The sequence below is a fragment of the Neodiprion lecontei genome, chromosome 3, assembly GCF_021901455.1.
Source record: "Neodiprion lecontei isolate iyNeoLeco1 chromosome 3, iyNeoLeco1.1, whole genome shotgun sequence".
NCBI lineage: Eukaryota > Metazoa > Arthropoda > Insecta > Hymenoptera > Diprionidae > Neodiprion > Neodiprion lecontei.
In genome coordinates this window covers 16,598,458-16,616,030 of record NC_060262.1, presented here as the reverse complement: position 1 = coordinate 16,616,030, position 17,573 = coordinate 16,598,458, and the positions used below count along the sequence as shown (strand labels likewise).

Sequence of the window (17,573 nt, the reverse complement as noted above, 5' to 3'; positions counted from 1 at the left end):
ACTTCTAAAGAATGTAAAAATAATGCGTGTTGCGGTTTTTGCGCTGGTGCACATGCAACAAATAGTTGTGGAACTAAACATAAGTTGAGCTGTAGTAACTGCGTGTCGGCCAAGGCAACTAACGTCTCCCATTCCGCTTATGATGAAAGCAAATGCCCTGTACTGCGTAGACAAATTGACCGCGCTATCTCTTTTATCAATTATGGCGAGTAATGGTGCGCTATCGAGGTATCTTTGTGTTAGTCACTGCAACGCTCAGTCTCTTCCAGCGCAATTTGGCGCGGTCCAAAATTTTATGTTAGAATATGACGTGCATGTCATGGGGATCAGTGAATCATTCCTAAAGCCAGAGAAACTTTCTTCTTGCTATAAGATTCCGCACTATAATCTGTACCGTAACGATCGGACGACTAGGGGCGGAGGAGGTGTTGCAATGTATGTTCACGACTCAATTAAAGCCAAAGTGGTTGCTCTTTCGCCACAATCTACGGCAAGAGACACCAGACCCGAGTATCTCTTCGTTGAACTTCAATTCGGCTCATACAAGTTTCTCTGCGCACTTGTTTACAACCCTCCAAAAACGGGCTTTTGGTGTGAAACGGTTGAGGACGCGCTGCTTGGTTGCGGGGGCGCCTATGACAATATCTTTCTCATCGGTGACCTCAATATTGATTGGTTTTCCTCTCTTTCACCTCGTAGGACATTAGCTGATTCGCTGCAAACGTGTAATCTTGTGCGTTTGCCTCTTGATGCAACCCATCACGGAGCAAATCCGTTTTCTACCATCGATTACTTTTGTCTACTCAGCGACTCGCATCTGGCCTTCTATTCGCAGCACTACCTACCTGTTATCTCTGAACACGAAGTTCTCCTTGCCTGCTTTACTTATGACCGTATTTTGCCTGCACCTAAAACAATCACGCGACGTTGCTTTAAAAATATTAACGCGGAACGTTTCCATCAGGACTTATGTTCAATAGATTGGCAATCAGTCACTGCCTCGGCGGATATCAATGCAAAGGTTGCCACCTTCTCTGACAGAATTACAAATCTCTACGATAAGCATGCCCCTCCTCGTACTTTTGTTGTACGAGGTAACCGACCATCGCCGTGGCTGACTCCTGAGTTGCGCGAAATTTTAAGAGCAAGAAACGCAGCTTGCCGTACCTACAGCCGTACTCATAAAGAAAGCGACAAGTTAATTCGCAAGCAATCGCGTAATCGTGCTAAAATAGCGATTCGTGATGCTATCACACGATATCATAGGGAAAAGTTTTAAAAGTGTAAATCGCCCAGGGAATTCTGGGATTGTGTTAGTGAGGTGGGCTTGTCAGGCAAATCAGATCGTAACGATCAGCTCCCTGTCGATCCGGGCTCGCTGAATAGGCATTTTATTGGCAGTGGTACCCCTATGAGCGCCAGCGTTGAGCATGATGTTGTGCCACCGGTGGAGGGTTGCGACGAGGATAGGTTCTATTTTCGGCACGTTGGTAGCGACGAAGTTTGCAATGCTATACGGCCGGCACGTTCTAACGCTTGTGGTCCAGACGGTATACCCCTGCGATTCTTGAGAGAGTGCATGATGTCTATCATCCCTATTTTGCAGAATATCTTCGACTCTTCACTGCAAACAGGGGTTTTTCCATCTGGCTGGAAAAAAGCTCTAGTGCGACCTATCCCTAAGAAAAGTATGCCTAAAGTGCTGCAAGACTTTAGACCTATTAGTATTTTAAATGCTACTTCGAAAATACTCGAGACCGTTGCCCACAGACAAATGACGGAATTCGTCGCTCAACGTGACTTGCTAGATCCGCATCAATCTGGCTTTCGAAAGTTTCACAGCACTCACTCTGCAGTATTAAAAATAGTTGATGATGTAAGAGTTGCCATCGACCGTCAGCAAGTCACATTATTGGTTGCGATTGATTTCTCGCGTGCATTTGACTTGGTAAATATTCAGTTGCTCTGTGACAAGCTGTATAATATGGGATTTTCTGCGTCGGCTTGTAATTGCTTTTGCTCATATCTGACGGGTCGGACTCAGGTATGGTGTCCCCCTTAGGCGAGCGTTCTCAACCCATAGGTAGAAGTGCGGGTGTGCCGCAAGGTTCCATCTTGGGCCCGCTACTCTTTTCGTTATTTATCAACGACATCGGTTCTGTACTTAAGCATTGTTCGTACCATCTATACGCTGATGACTTCTGCATTTATCTTCATGGTTCCTTCAGCGACTTTCCGGATATCATTCGGCGCGTTAATGAGGACTTGACTAATGTTGCTAACTGGGCGCGATCCAACTCACTTCTCATTAATACTGCGAAAACCGGTGCAATTTGGTTTGGTTCGGGCAGCTTTATCAATAGGCTCTCCTCAGTCGTTGCACCTGACATCCTGCTTAGCAACACCGTTGTACACGTTAGTGAGACACTAAAGATTTTGGTTGTTACACTTGACTCTGCGTTAACTTTTCGAGCTGAATGCGGTGTAATTAGAAGAAAGTGTACGGCTGCTCTTTATCGTTTTCGTCGATGCGGGCATTCCCTAACACTTTCATGTAAGCTTACTCTGGTTAGGGCACTCATAATGCCCTACTTTGATTATTGTGCAGAAATATATGTTTCGATCTCAGGTGAGCTTGCAACGAAGCTTGGTAGAAGCATGAATGCCGCTATACGTTTTGTGACGGGTGTCAATAAGGGCAGCCACATTTCTCCCGCATACATACAGCTGAACCTGTTACCATACGCTTATAGGATTGAGTACCTAGCTATGTCCTTCCTGGCTTCCGTCTTGCGTACTGGCCAACCTTCGTATCTCGCAAATAGATGCAGGTTTAGGGCCCCTGATCGTCCTGGAACGAAGCGCGCGACGCATCTTGATCTTGTAATTCCTAAGGCATGTCTGAATTATTTGCGTGATTCGTTTTTTGTCTCGTGCGCCGAAAAGTGGAACAAACTCCCGATCTCCGTTAGGAACATATACGAACGCCCTTGTTTTAGGCAGCATCTGTATGCCCATTTGCTTAGTAAATTTAAACGTGATAAAGGGTTGTAAGTAGCACCATTGGTGTGTAGCCTAGCCTAGTTATTAGTCACTAATTTCGTTTGCGCCCTTCTTTGTTATTTTTACTTTTTTTTTTATTATACTAATGCCTATATTACTATACTATATAATATATATAATTACTATACCTAATAAGCACCTTGATATGTATATTTCGCACAATGCTTAGGCTATACGGGAGCTTTAGTCATTGACTTCTGGATCCCTAGCCTCTAATAAATCTCTCTCTCTCTCTCTCTTTCTCTCTCTCTCTCTCTCTCTCTCTCTCTCTCTCTGTCTTTCTCTCTCCCTCTCTCTTACGCTTTCGTGGACTCCAGTCACTTTTTTAGCATATTCAAAAGCAGGTTTTTTATAAGTTGTGAAAACATTGTCAAGTAAAAATATTCAATCATTTTTATAACAATTTTTCTCGCTAGGTTCCATATAGCTACCCTGTGGCACGTACGCGATTCTAGAGAGGTGTGGCAAGTAAGGGTTGACTTCCCAAGATGGGAGGATAAACCACCGATCACGGAGTGCCTCAGGCTAATAGTGGAGACTAGACCTTTGTATTTTGCAGTGTGTGTATGTGTGCATGTGGGTGAATGACTGGTTTGATGCATGACAAGACGTCTGATTAATTTATATTATGCAATTAATTACACGAATTCCCAGATATCGCTACTGTCGACGCACTGATAGCACTAAGGGCCCGAATATGATTTCTTAAGCTGAGTTACCAAATCCGATCGGTTAATACAAATTACCGTGCAATTACAGTAATGTGATAGCCGGTCGTTGTTTAAGAAACTCATGTGTACAGCAGGTATCAAACTCCCGAAGATGACTAGCACGGTCGCACTGACGATACGTAGCGCTCAGGTATATGTCATGGAAAATACCAGACGAACATTCAAAGCAGGCCAAGCTCCTCATGATCGTCACCTGAGACCGTCCACCGCTGATAATGCGGACTGTAAGTCTTCAGTATAAGTTGCTTTGTCTTACGCATTCTACGCGTAATTCTTGACCACGCAGTCTTTATTCTACAGCCTTAGCGAACGGTCACGCCGATACTTACGTTATATTTCCTGCACGTATACTCCTTGATATTTACTTTACTTACAATAAATAAAAGACGATCTGACCATTAATCCACCTGATTCAATGACTTATTTCGTGGTAACCTTCGAAATTCTTTAAGCTTAATTTCTTTTCTTTTATCGTAGAACGGTAAAATCAACAATGATTCATTTGAACCGGTTCTAGAAGTTTTTATTAACTCGGAAATCTTTATTTTTGCGCCCTCCGCGTTAAAGGTTATATTTTCGATATTTATCAGGAAAAATGTCTGTACTCTATGTCCAGTGGCTAAAGACGTTGCCTACTCCCGGCAGAACTGCAGCTTGCAGACGTTCACGCGATGCAAGTTTTCTCCGTCATTTATAAAGATATCGAACTTCTATTAGAAGCATTTCGAAGGAGTAATCTGTGCCGTGTATTCTTGCGAATTAAAATTTGTTTTCAGAGCCGTAAAAAAAAGCACTGAAAGTGAGCAAATTTCCCGTTGTAATAAAACAAGAACGAATTTTTTTTTCACGATTCTACGAAATACACGGCACAGATACATCCTTCATCTTTAATTTAGGACTAAGAGCAATAAAAACTTAAGAGTTGCGAGAAAACTTGCAAGCATGAAACAGCGGATTTTCGCCGCGAAAAGCGATTGCCTGCTAGCGCCATCTCTGGCTTAGGCCGCACGTCATACGACCTAACGGCCGTAGCAGCAGTCTGCATTTAACACGTGCAAACCCGTAATTCAAACCGCCAGCTGTGAGCGTTATTCGGTGTGTTCTTCGTGAAAAAATATTAGTAAAGTATCTAAAACTCCTTGATAAGTGTTCATCAGTCATTCGTTATGACTAAGATAATGAAAGTGTTGCGGAAAAGTTAGAAAAAGGGCCAGGGTTGGAAAAATTTTGCGGCTTATCAGCGGGAGTGGTTAAGGTAAATAGAATGGTGTCAAGTTTGCTTAAGTAGATTTGGTTGTTTTCATTTTCAGACCGACTAACTAACATGCACGTTTTATTCATTCAGAACACCGTATTTTTCTAACAATCTCTTCGAATTATTATTTACCGTCCCTTTCTCAATGTGTGTTTTGTCAACATATTCTTCCGAAAATCATTTTCCACCTTTCGTCCACTCACGATTACAAGCTTACCGATGACTTTTACCGCACACTGATCTACCTAACTGACTATTTGATTGTGATATTTGACATCTACTTGCCAAGGTCAATGCGCAATACACTAATGAATTGAAAACCTGACGTGCTATCGAAGACATTGTTGCAGCGTAAAGTTCTGCCTTTTGCCCGCAATAGTAGACTCTAGACATGCTCGACAACTTCCGATTCGCGACCCTCGTTAAATAATTGAACCTAGAAATTCTGCGGTCAAATCAAAACACTCAACGACTGACGTTTCCACCCGTAAGAAACAGAAAACGACAACCGACAGTACTAACGAGTAACTATACAGACGTTTTTACATATTTCTATATCTTTCCTTTCATTTATAACTTTTTCACAATAATGTCACACGCAGAAAGCTATTCTTGATTCAAGAGTATTTTATTTCTTGGATCAAGAGTATGCTATTTTTTTAATAAAAATATCACATATTCTTCAATGAAGAATACTTAGCACTTGATTCAAGAATATTTTAATTCTTGATTGAAGGATTGTTTTCTTTGTGTGTAGGCCATTTTTTTATTTTTTGTATTACAAATCAACCCTCGCATGTATATCCTGCTTGTTAAATTTTCATTTTTCAGTTACAGCCTATTCGAAATTTTGCACGGTACAACGTGTTTTTACATCATGTTTTCAAGTTCAGAAATGAAAGAATTTCTGAATAATGACCTTTCATATTCGTTTGCTGAATGTTTGCATGTTGTGGGTCAAATAAACTCCAGTGGTATCTAAGTGCCGTGAATCGTTAAACAACCGAAATGCCATCGCAGTCGTTTTAGTGGCAGCCATGTGACGTTGTGAGTATGCGAATACGTGTGTCAGCTGTCAAGGAAATATTTAATAATAATCTATTTCTTTAATTTAAATGTAATCTGCCTCTGCTATTCCACCCAAAACAATTTTGAATAAGAAATCATTCCGTCACAAAACATTTGAAAAGTATTCTCTAGTCTCCGAAAATTCATCCCGCGAAATTCACTTGTACGTGTGCACATGTGGTAGTATCAGAAAAATGAAAGATATCAAGATGGTTGACTCTTAAGCAAAAGAGAAAATTTTTACTAGTAAGATCATACTAGTTGATTTCAGATGAAAAATTGATAAACTCTTGAGCCATTTTGCTAGCAGTACAATGTTAGACCAAAATTAGAAGTCAGAAAAACACGCGACAAGCGTTACATCCGTTTTCCGAATATAGTTTGCGTGAATTAAAATATGAGTTTGTAGATTCATCGGTGATCCTTCTAAGAGTTTATGATAAGTTATATAAATATTTACGAACCTGTAAGAGGTGATAATTGAAGACGTCTAATTTGTGTTGTTTGTTTGAAGTGATTCTGGGATATCTTCCAACCAAGTCAACACAGTCGAATAAAGCACGTATTATGGCAAGAAGGAATTCCTTGCACCAAAGTATGGATACATGATCAGTAGATTTCCAAACACCAGGAACATGCGTTGTGAGGACGTTGAGATCAGCTGTCCGGTCTACAATTTGATTGCTATTAACCAATACATCACGAGGTCCTCCTCCAACAGAAATAGTCAACACTTTTGACTTATTGGTAAGTGCTCCGGGGTTTTGTAAATTTTGGTAAATCGTTGCTATAGAAGTGTCAAAAATCAATGCTGCCTCGTGGGGTGTGGCTAACATAATTATTGAATTCACGTGGCTAACATTCATATTTGGATCAAGCAGCACTCCTTTGCCCACAATGCCACCCTAGAACAATATTTTGAAAAATTATAATATTGTGCATCGGAATAAGAAGCCAGTGACACTTTATAACGATGGAAAAAAATGGGATGCTTCAAAAACACGTACCATCGAGTGTCCTATAATTATTACGCTGTCTATCTTGCCTCCATAAAATCTTAGAATTTTCCGTATGCAATGAGACACAAATTCAATTTGTTCTTTCAAGACACCTGAAACAAAAACTTCGTAATTACATGAATATATTATATGATAGTATGGTACGATATGAAATGTTACATATTTCTGTAAATTCAAAATCACTTTCGAAAAACCGAATTATATAACGATGTTGACTAATATCTCAGGTAAGGTACAGTTACCATGTCGTACGAGCGAAGTCGGCCGCTACAGCAGTTATTGTGTATAACCGCGTTATGATCGTAAAAACGTCTGCAATCTAACAATCAATTTTGATTTATTCAATCATTTGTAATCATATCGTAGTCTTTCTGATTACAATAATCATGAAATCTATAAAACTTTGACCCTGATTATATGAAATTTAAAAATCGTGGCAGTAAGATCGTCTTATTGGTTATTCATCAGATGGTAAAGATAAAATCATTGATGATTACAGATGACTACCTATGATTGCCTTTTTTTGAATCGCAGTAGTCATGTAATTTTTCTCTAGACATACATATTTATCATGGCTACGAACATTGAATGAATGTAGTCATGCATATTCAAATTTTTACATTCAAAACAAGAAATCTTTTGTAATTATAAAAATATGTATGTAGTCTCTGTACTCTACAATCACTGTGTCACTTTTTTCTGAGCAGCCAAACCCTCGGACGTACATGAATAACAATTGGAGGTAAATTAGTGGTTCTGCAAAGACGCGGGATGAGGTAAAGGGTCTAGTCGCATAAGCATGTCAAAAAAGCCCCCGAAGATTTTCAACGGGGAATGGAGGCAAAAAATTTGTCATCCAAAGGAACACATTTCGACCAAAATTGAACCCTCTAATCTTCCTATTTATTGCTGACTGTCAAATATTGCGTTTTCGCGTTTTTCCTTTTTTTTCTTCGACCTCATTGAAGCTATCGTACTAAAAAAAATCACAAACACGAAACTGGTCAGAATACGTAAAAAAACGTATTTTTCAACCAATGTCGGCGTCAATATCGAGAAAAAAAAAATGAAGAAGTTTTCTTTTCCTGTTTTCACTATCAAAAAATAGACTTGCACCCATCATTATTTTTTAGAAAGAGTATGTGCTCAAAGTACAAAACTTCAAATTTTTTCAGATTTTTCACTTTGGTGCGCCATTGTAAAAAAAAATAAAAAACCGCGTTTTTAAATATTTTTCCGGGATTTTTCAGCATCTGGGTATTCGATGGTCGATTTATTTCACTTCCGAGTACGCTTCTACAAATACACGTACAGACACATTGTTCCAAAACGAAACTCGAGATTTCACCCTGAGCTAGCTAGCTAGCTAGCCTTTAATGTGACCCAATATCAAATCAGCAGGAACGGTAAATGATTTTTTTTAGTATTTATATTTATGTATCACATTTGTACTGGAGGTCACTCAAATTCACGTTCTAGTATTAATGTTACGTGGCAGGTTGGAAATAAATAGTCCTATATGTGTTAACGTTACGCGGTATCCTTTTGGGTGCGAAAATCAGCCGAAAACTCTCGGTTTTCGTGCTAGAGCCTATTCACCTCTTCGAGTATCACCGGTGCTCGAATGGTAGTTTTTTTTGTTTTGTTTTCGCACTCTCTCAAGTACAGACGTCGTTAACTCTCGTGTGGATCACGTTACTTTTGTAAGCGGGAATCTACGACTCACGGTTAAAAGAATCTTGTTCAACGGCTTTCACTCCGGAACGACTACAACATTTGCAATTCGGTAGTTTCAGTAATTTCAACATCCATAAACCTGTACCAGAAAATAAAGAGCTTCATTTTCGCAAGAATTTCTCCTCGAGTGTGCCGCCATTTCCTCGCATTATCCGAACCCGCTTCGCCACGAGTTTTTCGTGTAACACCGATTCAACCACGGTATTTAATTCAACTGTGTCCGCAAGCGAATGCGTGCACAATGACAGAATTGAGATTCTAAATTTACATCGGGAATCTCCATGAGATTCTCATTTCCAAATGTATCGGCCAATCGGTACATTTTTGGAGCATTTTTTTTTTTCGGTCTGTTGTGTATTTGTAGGAGCGTGCCTGGCAGTGAAATAAATGAACCATAGAATACCCAGATACTGAACAACCCCGGAAAACTAGTAAAAAATGTGGTTTTTATTTTGTTTTGACAATGGTGCACCAATGCGAAAAATCTGGGAAAATTAGAGGTTTTGTACTTTGAGCACATACTCTTTCTAAAAAATAATGATGGGTGTAAGTTTAATTTATCATAGTGAAAACAGGAAAAGAAAACTTATTAATTTTTTTCTACTCGGAATTAACGCGAAGATGGGTTAAAAAAATACTTTGTTTACGTATTCTGACCAGTTTCGCGTTTCTGATTTTTTTAGCACGATAGATCCCATGAGGTCGAAGAAACAAAGGAAAAACGCCTAAATGCGATACTTGACAGTCTGCAACAAATAGGAAGATTAGAAGGTTCAAATTTGGCTGAAATGTGTTCGTTTGGATGACATATCTTTTGCCCCTATTCCTGAAAATCTTCGGCGGCATTTTTGACATGCTTATTCGGCTAGACCCTTTGTTAGTAACGTTACTGTAACGATACACGTTCAGAAGAAATCGTTACTTTACAACTTCAGGATTGAAATTTAGTATACTATAATAAACAAAACAAGTTCATATTTTGAAAGTTTAATTCCTCGAAGGTCATTCTAGAATTGCACAATAATAAATTTTTTCCTGATGTTTCGTTATGTTAACATTACTAACTTCAGCCTCGTTCAATCACTACTTTGAAGAAAATAGTACTTATTAATGCTCGTTTAGGCTCGCATTCAATGTATTTCTAAAAATGATTATACTCCAGAATGTTCAAGGCCAATTTTTAGATGAAGTTCGGCTATTTTTTTTTCTTTCTCTTTTTAACCTTTCCTGACACTCAGAGCTATCTAAAATTACGGTGATAACGCGATGGAACTGAGATGTATCATACTTATTACTATAATATAACTTTTTATTAGTTCTCAACAAGTTTTCGTTCTTCTTACGTTTTATAAGTTTTTATTCGGTACTCATTTAAACTTATTTTCATTATTATTGCCTGACTACGTTGGTACGATAATTTGACTATTTCGAGGGTTGTTTCATTATCCACTCAATATTACCGTTCCTACATCGATCTCACATGTTCTTGTCGTCCCCTTCTTTAATCCGTCGCTTGTGGCAGGGAATTGTGTTTTTATCACCTGTGCGGCTTAATTTTATATGTTGTGACGTGGTATTTCATAGCCCGTCACATGGTTTAAATATCGCACTTCCCTGCTTACAGAATATCGCTAAAAACAACGAAAACACGTCTGAGGCCAATACTCCAAAAAGAACCACTAGTTAGATTTAAGTGAAATTTCCTTATTAAGATAATTCTATTGTATTTTCTAATTTTGTAACGCCCTACGAGAACCAACTACGAAACTTCCGCTTCGAGATACCTAGACACTGCCTGACAGGGGTCACGTACCAGGTCAACAGCCGGCCACCACCAACTACGGACTACCGAATATCGCTGAAGCAACTCCAGATGGATGCCTACCTGGTTTGCGAAAACGGTCGTGCGTGATGCACAAACAGGACCTCCAACTACGTAGACTTATCGGCCAAGAGCCGAACCATGAACTAACGCTACTATCGCTCGGATGCATCGCCGACGGCGTACAGGGCTGTACATCGACAACACAAAGAAACTTCCCGTCGACGATTCTTATCAGCCTGGAGCTGAACCGACCACGATACCTACTTAACCGTTGTCTATGAAGTAAGGACGGTTGTATCTTCAAGAACCGTCTTATCGAAAGGCTGTGGCGTGGGTCACGTTCGACTATGTGGACCATGTTGACCTGGTGGATGCAGTGTGGAGATCCGGTATGAGGACCATCACTACCAGATCGTTCCGGCTTTAGGGCTCCGATGAACGAGTGCCGTGATGCAGCGCCAACGAGATAGTCATAACTGAGAGTACCAGAAAAGCAAGAAGTATAGCATAATCGGTCGCAAGTCCAAAACATCGGTAACACAATCTTCTCGCGCACCTCAATAGCGCAACACATGAGGGGTACGACTTCCCCTCTCGCCAACGATACAGCACAGCTGATGGAAACCCCTCCGACCACCGCGCGACGTGTCCATACCTCAATACCTGTCAGCAAAGGAGACGAAAACAAGCGACGAGGGATTATCGCCGCCCTACCTGCAGACCCGACCTACGCGACCTGTTAGTCCAATTAAAATAACGCAAATTTGAGGAAGAATCACGTGACAGCAGCACGACGAAAATCGCCAGGATCACCGCTCGTCTCGACACTCTACATTCAGTTTTCTAAACAGACAGACGTGTTCTCGCCGTTGAAGTTTTCCATTATCGATTATCGCACCTTCTAGTATTCTGTACCAGTTTCTATCTTTTTTCCCCGTAAGTGAGGTTCCTTTTCTATTTTGTGAAGCCACGAAATTACTTGCAATATATCGTTTCTCTCTTTCTCTCTCGCAGTTGCTCTGCGTGAGCCGCTTGGGCTCGTATCTTACTTTTTTCTATTTTTTATCGCAAGTAACTTCGCGACTGGTTGGCTCTTACTTACGCAGTTGGTAGTGACTATTGCTTTATTTAATTATCACTCTCTTCTAGAATAGTCTGAATATCTAATATCGCTGTATAGCAGCACTGTAACATTGTTTTACTTATACCGAATTGAAAGAAAAGACAATTGACCGCTTGATACCGCTTAGCTTATTTTGAGATGTAATTATTTCTTAGTCTTTGGAACCACCGGTATCTGCTAATTTATCAATTCTCACATCAGCTACTGAGCATTACTACTTCTTTTAATTTTTTCAGTTAACTAATAACTGTTTCTTTACCGATTCTCTCCTGAGTCATTAATCTTAGTAAGTGTACCGCGCGAGCGATCTTATATCGCTGCGCGGCATCACTCGTCGTTCTTTTGACTTTGGAGTATTGCGCCGTATTGAATAACTTTTTCATTATTTTCTTCGCTAATACCGCTGATCGTAGTTGTCCGTAGTCTCTCTGATTCGTAGTACGCTGCGCATTAATCCTCTTGAATATTACTTTTTTTAATCACGAAATTATCTTTTGCTGTTCTGAATATTATCACTCATCGCCTCACACTTGCCGCAAACTAGAGACTACGTACTATCTGTTAGTTTCTATAACAATAATTCTCTATCTGATTACTTGGCTAGTTATATCAACAGACCTCATTCCGCTGTAATTCAAATAATAATTTACCTGACATTTTTCTTTGAATCTACCCCGTAATCAATACAGTCCCTGCACGTGTTATATTTCTGGTAACTCTAGTAATTTGATAACTATTACCATTTTTGTACTTCGCATGTTTCTTATAATTATCACCGTTTTCACAATTTCTCACCCCTCGGGTACCGATTTGCCGTCTCGATTCTCATATTTTACGGCTCGCGTTATTAATGCTTAATTTAAGTACCGTAGATGGTGGATTATATATTTCTTTGTTCTGCTCAATTATTGTAAAACCGTATTAATTATTACCTAGGATAATAGTATCGCGAGCCTACACACACCTCTCGCTTATTCTAAAAACGTTCTGTTTATTTGTTAAGTCTCTCGCTCAACTTTTTCCTGGCTGTGAACTAACTTTCTCACATGACTTAATTGTATCTAAATCTCTTTAGTTGTTCGCTTGTTATTAATATTTCTCGGTTCATGGTCAATATACTTGTTACTATTTCTGCTTCGCCTGCTTCTTATTTTATCTATTGGATCCAACCCCTCCCCCCACCATTATCTTGTCTATACTGAGTAAGCTGTGCAAAACCGTCGTAGAATCTGATCTTGTCTTTAGCTATATCTTCTCTTCTATTATCTATCTATTATCTATTTTCTGACGCACCTGCGTCTGGCGCCCAATAATTATATCTTTCTCTCTAATTATCTCTCAATAACTAATTATGCAGGTCAGTAACTGCGCCGTAGGGTAACCGTCTTTAACCCTCGCAATTATCATCAAGATAAGTTTAAATAAAAGTTGGTTACAATGTATTAACTTCATTTTGGTTGTTTTTACTATGTTATTCTTGTTTTTGTAAGCTTATGTAAAGTTTAGTTGTACATCGTAATGAGTAGTTCTTTCGTTAGCGTCTATGTTATTTCATTTTAGACTTAAGGGGAGAGTTCGGTGAAAAAAAAAGGTCCCATATCTTTGAATCAATTTCATTGAAATTTGGAGCATTTATTTGGAATCCTAAAACTACAATCTGATCCATAATTCAACTCAATAGGTCAAGTAATTCCAAAGTTATGTACTTTTTTTTAGATTTCTTCGAAACATCCCTTGCGCATTAGGTTTCATCGTAGAAGGTTGAAATTTTTTGTGGATACATTTAATGCCATGGACTAAAAATTGTTGCAGGAAATTTTTGATTAGAGATTTCTTAGTCATTGAAACTATTACTTCAACAGTTTGAATTTTTTTTTTTTTTGTTACAATTATTGGTATATTATAGGCTGAGAAATGAGTTATATTCACCAGAGCTAAAATTCCCTGCAAACGATTTTATGATAATATGCCTAAGAATATATCTGCCAAAGGGCAAAATAATCGGATGAAACCTAATACGCAAGGAATATTTTGAATGCCTGAAAACATAGTTCTGAGATAAAAGCGATTGAATGAATTCAGTTTCATGAACTTCTAAGCAGCAAATATGTAGTATACACACAATGAGTTATTTACTGTAGAGATAAGATACTTTGACTTAGTTGACTTCAACATTGATTTGAACCATAAAAAATTGGGTCAAAAGAAAAAAAAATTCATTATTCAGCAATTTTTTTTTTAATTCCATTTATTTGAATCGATTTCAAAACTCATCTCAGAATGTAAGTAATAATATTGATAAATCATGTGTCACTCGTCAGTGCCTATTGTTGTTTTATTGATCTTCAATTTCATTCTTCGGTGAAGTTTGTATCCAATCAGCTTCTGCGTGTCTGTTCTGAAGTCAACTCTCTTCTTCGTCCGCTTCTTCCGCCAGAATCATTCAATTTTCAATGAACTCACTCTGGGACATAAAGGCAAAGAAAAGTCCAATTATTTTACTGTGGAATGATTATTAGGGCTAGACAAATATTTCAATAATATATTGAGTAAATGAAAACGATCAACTAATATTTATCTAGCCTCCACTTGAGTATACTATACAATAATATAAGTAAATACAGGAGCTGACTGCTTGCAAATTAGTCCTGTGAAGAAACCGTTAAAATTCTTCGACACCATACGTTGTCCCTTCTGCTTCTGTTTCAGCCTTCTCCGTAGCGGTTTTTTCAATTTTCTCTGTTCGTCTTGGCTTACTTGCACTTCGTCGTTGCTTTTCATTCAGCCTTACGCTTTCGTCTGGCATGTTGTTGCTGGCTCGCCTTTTTGCATTATCTGTCACCTCATTAGGCGTCACTAACCGTCTTTTTCTTTTGAGCATGGAGCGCTCCCATATTGAATTTAGCAACTACGGTGGCTACTGTAGTTCTTACTGCACTCTGATTTGTGACCATCCTGTCACACTGTAAAATCAGTCGAAGTAGCATTTAGTTGGGCTGCGATAACGATACACACCTGGCAGTACTTTGAGAGTACTTGGTAATCGATCGCCATCCAGTAAGGATGTCGATGACTATTCCTACTCCGTATAACGATGTAAGGCCGAGTTTGTGTCACGTACCGGTGTAAAACACTGCGACGTCAAGTACTACCCCACTCTCCATTGAACGATATACTCGTATTAATTCATGCGCTCTTCTAACAGTTTGTTCAGCTTTCTCGAAAACTCTTGCTTTTAACTTCTCAGTCTCCGCAGTCAAGTGGTTCACATGACTTTTTAAGCTACTGACAGTCACGCCTTTCATATCCATTATATTGCAGCATTTTTCCATACTTAAGTGCCCTAGTCCAACACTGATCATTCCATCAAATACTCGCCTGTTTATTTCAAAGGGTGGCGTAGTCGAAGTGTCATTGGTTTGGGGACTCATGTAATTTTCAGCGATTTCATGACCGCAGCTGTAGCATTTGACGATGAGCGAGTGCTGATTCGATTCATTTTGAGAGGCAGATCTGTTCAAAATTCAAGTCGGAGTAGTTTAAACCACAAGAAAAGTTTGTCACAGTTCGTTAAATCTATCGTTCGAAAAATAGCTTTGTAAACACGGGGGAACAATAGCTTGGTTGGCAGGGAACAACTGTTGAACCATAGAAATTTTCATACCTAGGTGGTTAGAGTATATGTCAAAATAACTGGTACGAGAGTTATCTGCAATCTTACCGACCGATCACGACGCACAGGCAGCCCATTAACTTCGCGCTCTTTTGTTTCAATAAATAATGAAAATTGGTACTCAAATGTTTATTGAATCCCTGATCACAAATCCAGAGTTGAATTCTGAAAAATTTCAAAAGCGGACCCATTATGACAGTCAAAAGATCAAAAATTTCTTTATCGGGCCAAAAAAGTTTTAAAAAAATATTTTAGTGATGGTAAATTTTTACCAGGTCGGATACGGTTCAAAGAACTTTTTCCGTAAAAAACCGAAAGTCCGGTCATTTTTGACGAACATTTCACCTAAGTCGCCCCTTAAGTTTATTAGTAAAGCAGTATTTCACAGATGTTTTTACCTTTCTCTGCTACCTATCCATGTATTTATTCATTTCTCAAATGCCACCTTATCCTTTCTTATAATATTTATTCGTATATGGTTCCATAATTTAGCTGCCATGTACTTTACTTGCTAGTGTCATTTGGCAGTGTGAGTCTTCTTGATTATTACTTTTTTATTTGTGATTCATTTAGTATTGCGTTCGTGAATTTTCCTGCGTGTAGATTCCTTGTTGTGGTCTGCGTGTGCTTTGATCAAGACGTTTTTTATAAATTTTTGTAGAATATCTAGTGTATTTATTTATTTTTTTTTTTAGTGAAGCTTCTGTCAGGTAGTCTCCTGGCTGTGTGAATATATAAAGTGTTCTTCCTCTTCGAGCACAACTTGTAAGAATGTCTGTAAGTGTGTTTACATTTTGGAATCTTACGCTTCTGATGCGAAGCTCGTAAGACAGTCAATGACCGTCTAATATTGAAATGCGGATATGCATCATCAATATTAATATTAATCACGAGGCATTTTTCATTTTTGAAACGTATAATTTTGAAAAACTGGTAAATTCGAAAAATTAACGACGGAGCCAGGAATCGAACCTGGTATCTAGCGATGCTTTACCGGAGCCTTACTCCACTAGACCACCTAGCCGCCCTGGCTCTGATGCCGTTAATTCCTCTCATCACCAGTAAGTTCAAATTTGTTTTCTTGTGCTGTGATAGTATGTGTGAATATATAAAGTGTTCTTCCTCTTCGAGCACAACTTGTAAGAATGAGAGGTGATGAGAGGAATTAACGACATCAGAGTCAGGGCGGCTAGGTGGTCTAGTGGAGTAAGGCTCCGGTAAAGCATCGCTAGATACCAGGTTCGATTCCTGGCTCCGTCGTTAATTTTTCGAATTTATCAGTTTTTCAAAATTATACGTTTCAACAGTCTCCTGGCTGTTTTACAGCAATTCTTACATAGAGAGTAGGGGGACTTGATGCCGCAAATCGGGTTATTCTTGCACGTGGTGAAAGTGAAGATCCTCGACCTAACGTGTTTTTTGATTTTCAATCCAATGGGCTTTGGTTACTGACATATCGCCAATCCAAATTTTTGGATTTTCGGACGAGTTTTGCAGACAATTAATTTTTCTTTTCTCTTCAAAACTCAACTACCGAGAACTGTCCCCAAGATTCAAGTGAAGAGCTCCGCTAATCGGAGCTGAACATGCTCCGAACATAGGCGCTATCAGTCGCGAAAAATTCTCCCGATCTAATTGGTTTTCGTCTCACGAAATTCTTGTAGCCTAACTTATCGCTATCGTTGACTTCCGCTGTCGCGGAACGCTGATTGGCTGTCTGGTTCTCCGGTGTTCCATCGTTCGGCAGTGGCGTAACGGCTTCGCGTGGTGGCATGATATCAGCGTGGTGAGGGGGTGCTACGGCTCGCCGGACGCCAACGGGAGTCTCGTCCGCCTTGGTGTTCCTCGCGGCAGAGCTCTACGTTGGCGCTCTCTCCGTAACCTCGTGTGAGGTCCTCCTCTCGTTGCGAGCCTTCGCGACTGTCGTCTTATGACACTGTTGAATTTGCCGCCGATCTTGTGTATGATGTCGCATATACTCGAAACAAAAAAAAAATAAACAAAAATCCTAAAAAGTCGTATTCGCCAGCCCGTAAAGGTTCCCCTCTCAGACTATCGAATGCGCGACTATCGTCCTGG

General features: G+C 39.4%; 1 protein-coding gene across 5 annotated transcripts in view; it reads right to left on the bottom strand.

Moving 5' to 3' along the window:
• The window catches only part of LOC107225884 (GPI inositol-deacylase), a 223,323-nt gene that overhangs the window by 88,386 nt on the left and 117,364 nt on the right, over positions 1–17,573 (bottom strand). For all 5 annotated transcript variants that reach the window (XR_006903466.1, XR_006903467.1, XM_046734977.1 and 2 more), the window contains 2 exons: positions 7,125–7,228; positions 6,582–7,022 (listed from right to left, as the gene is read on the bottom strand). Coding sequence is in view for 3 of the 5 variants with exons in the window: in XM_046734977.1 (XP_046590933.1) it covers positions 6,582–7,022; positions 7,125–7,228 (545 nt within the window). In the remaining 2 variants the exon portion in view is untranslated. The remainder of the gene's footprint in view (positions 1–6,581; positions 7,023–7,124; positions 7,229–17,573) is intronic.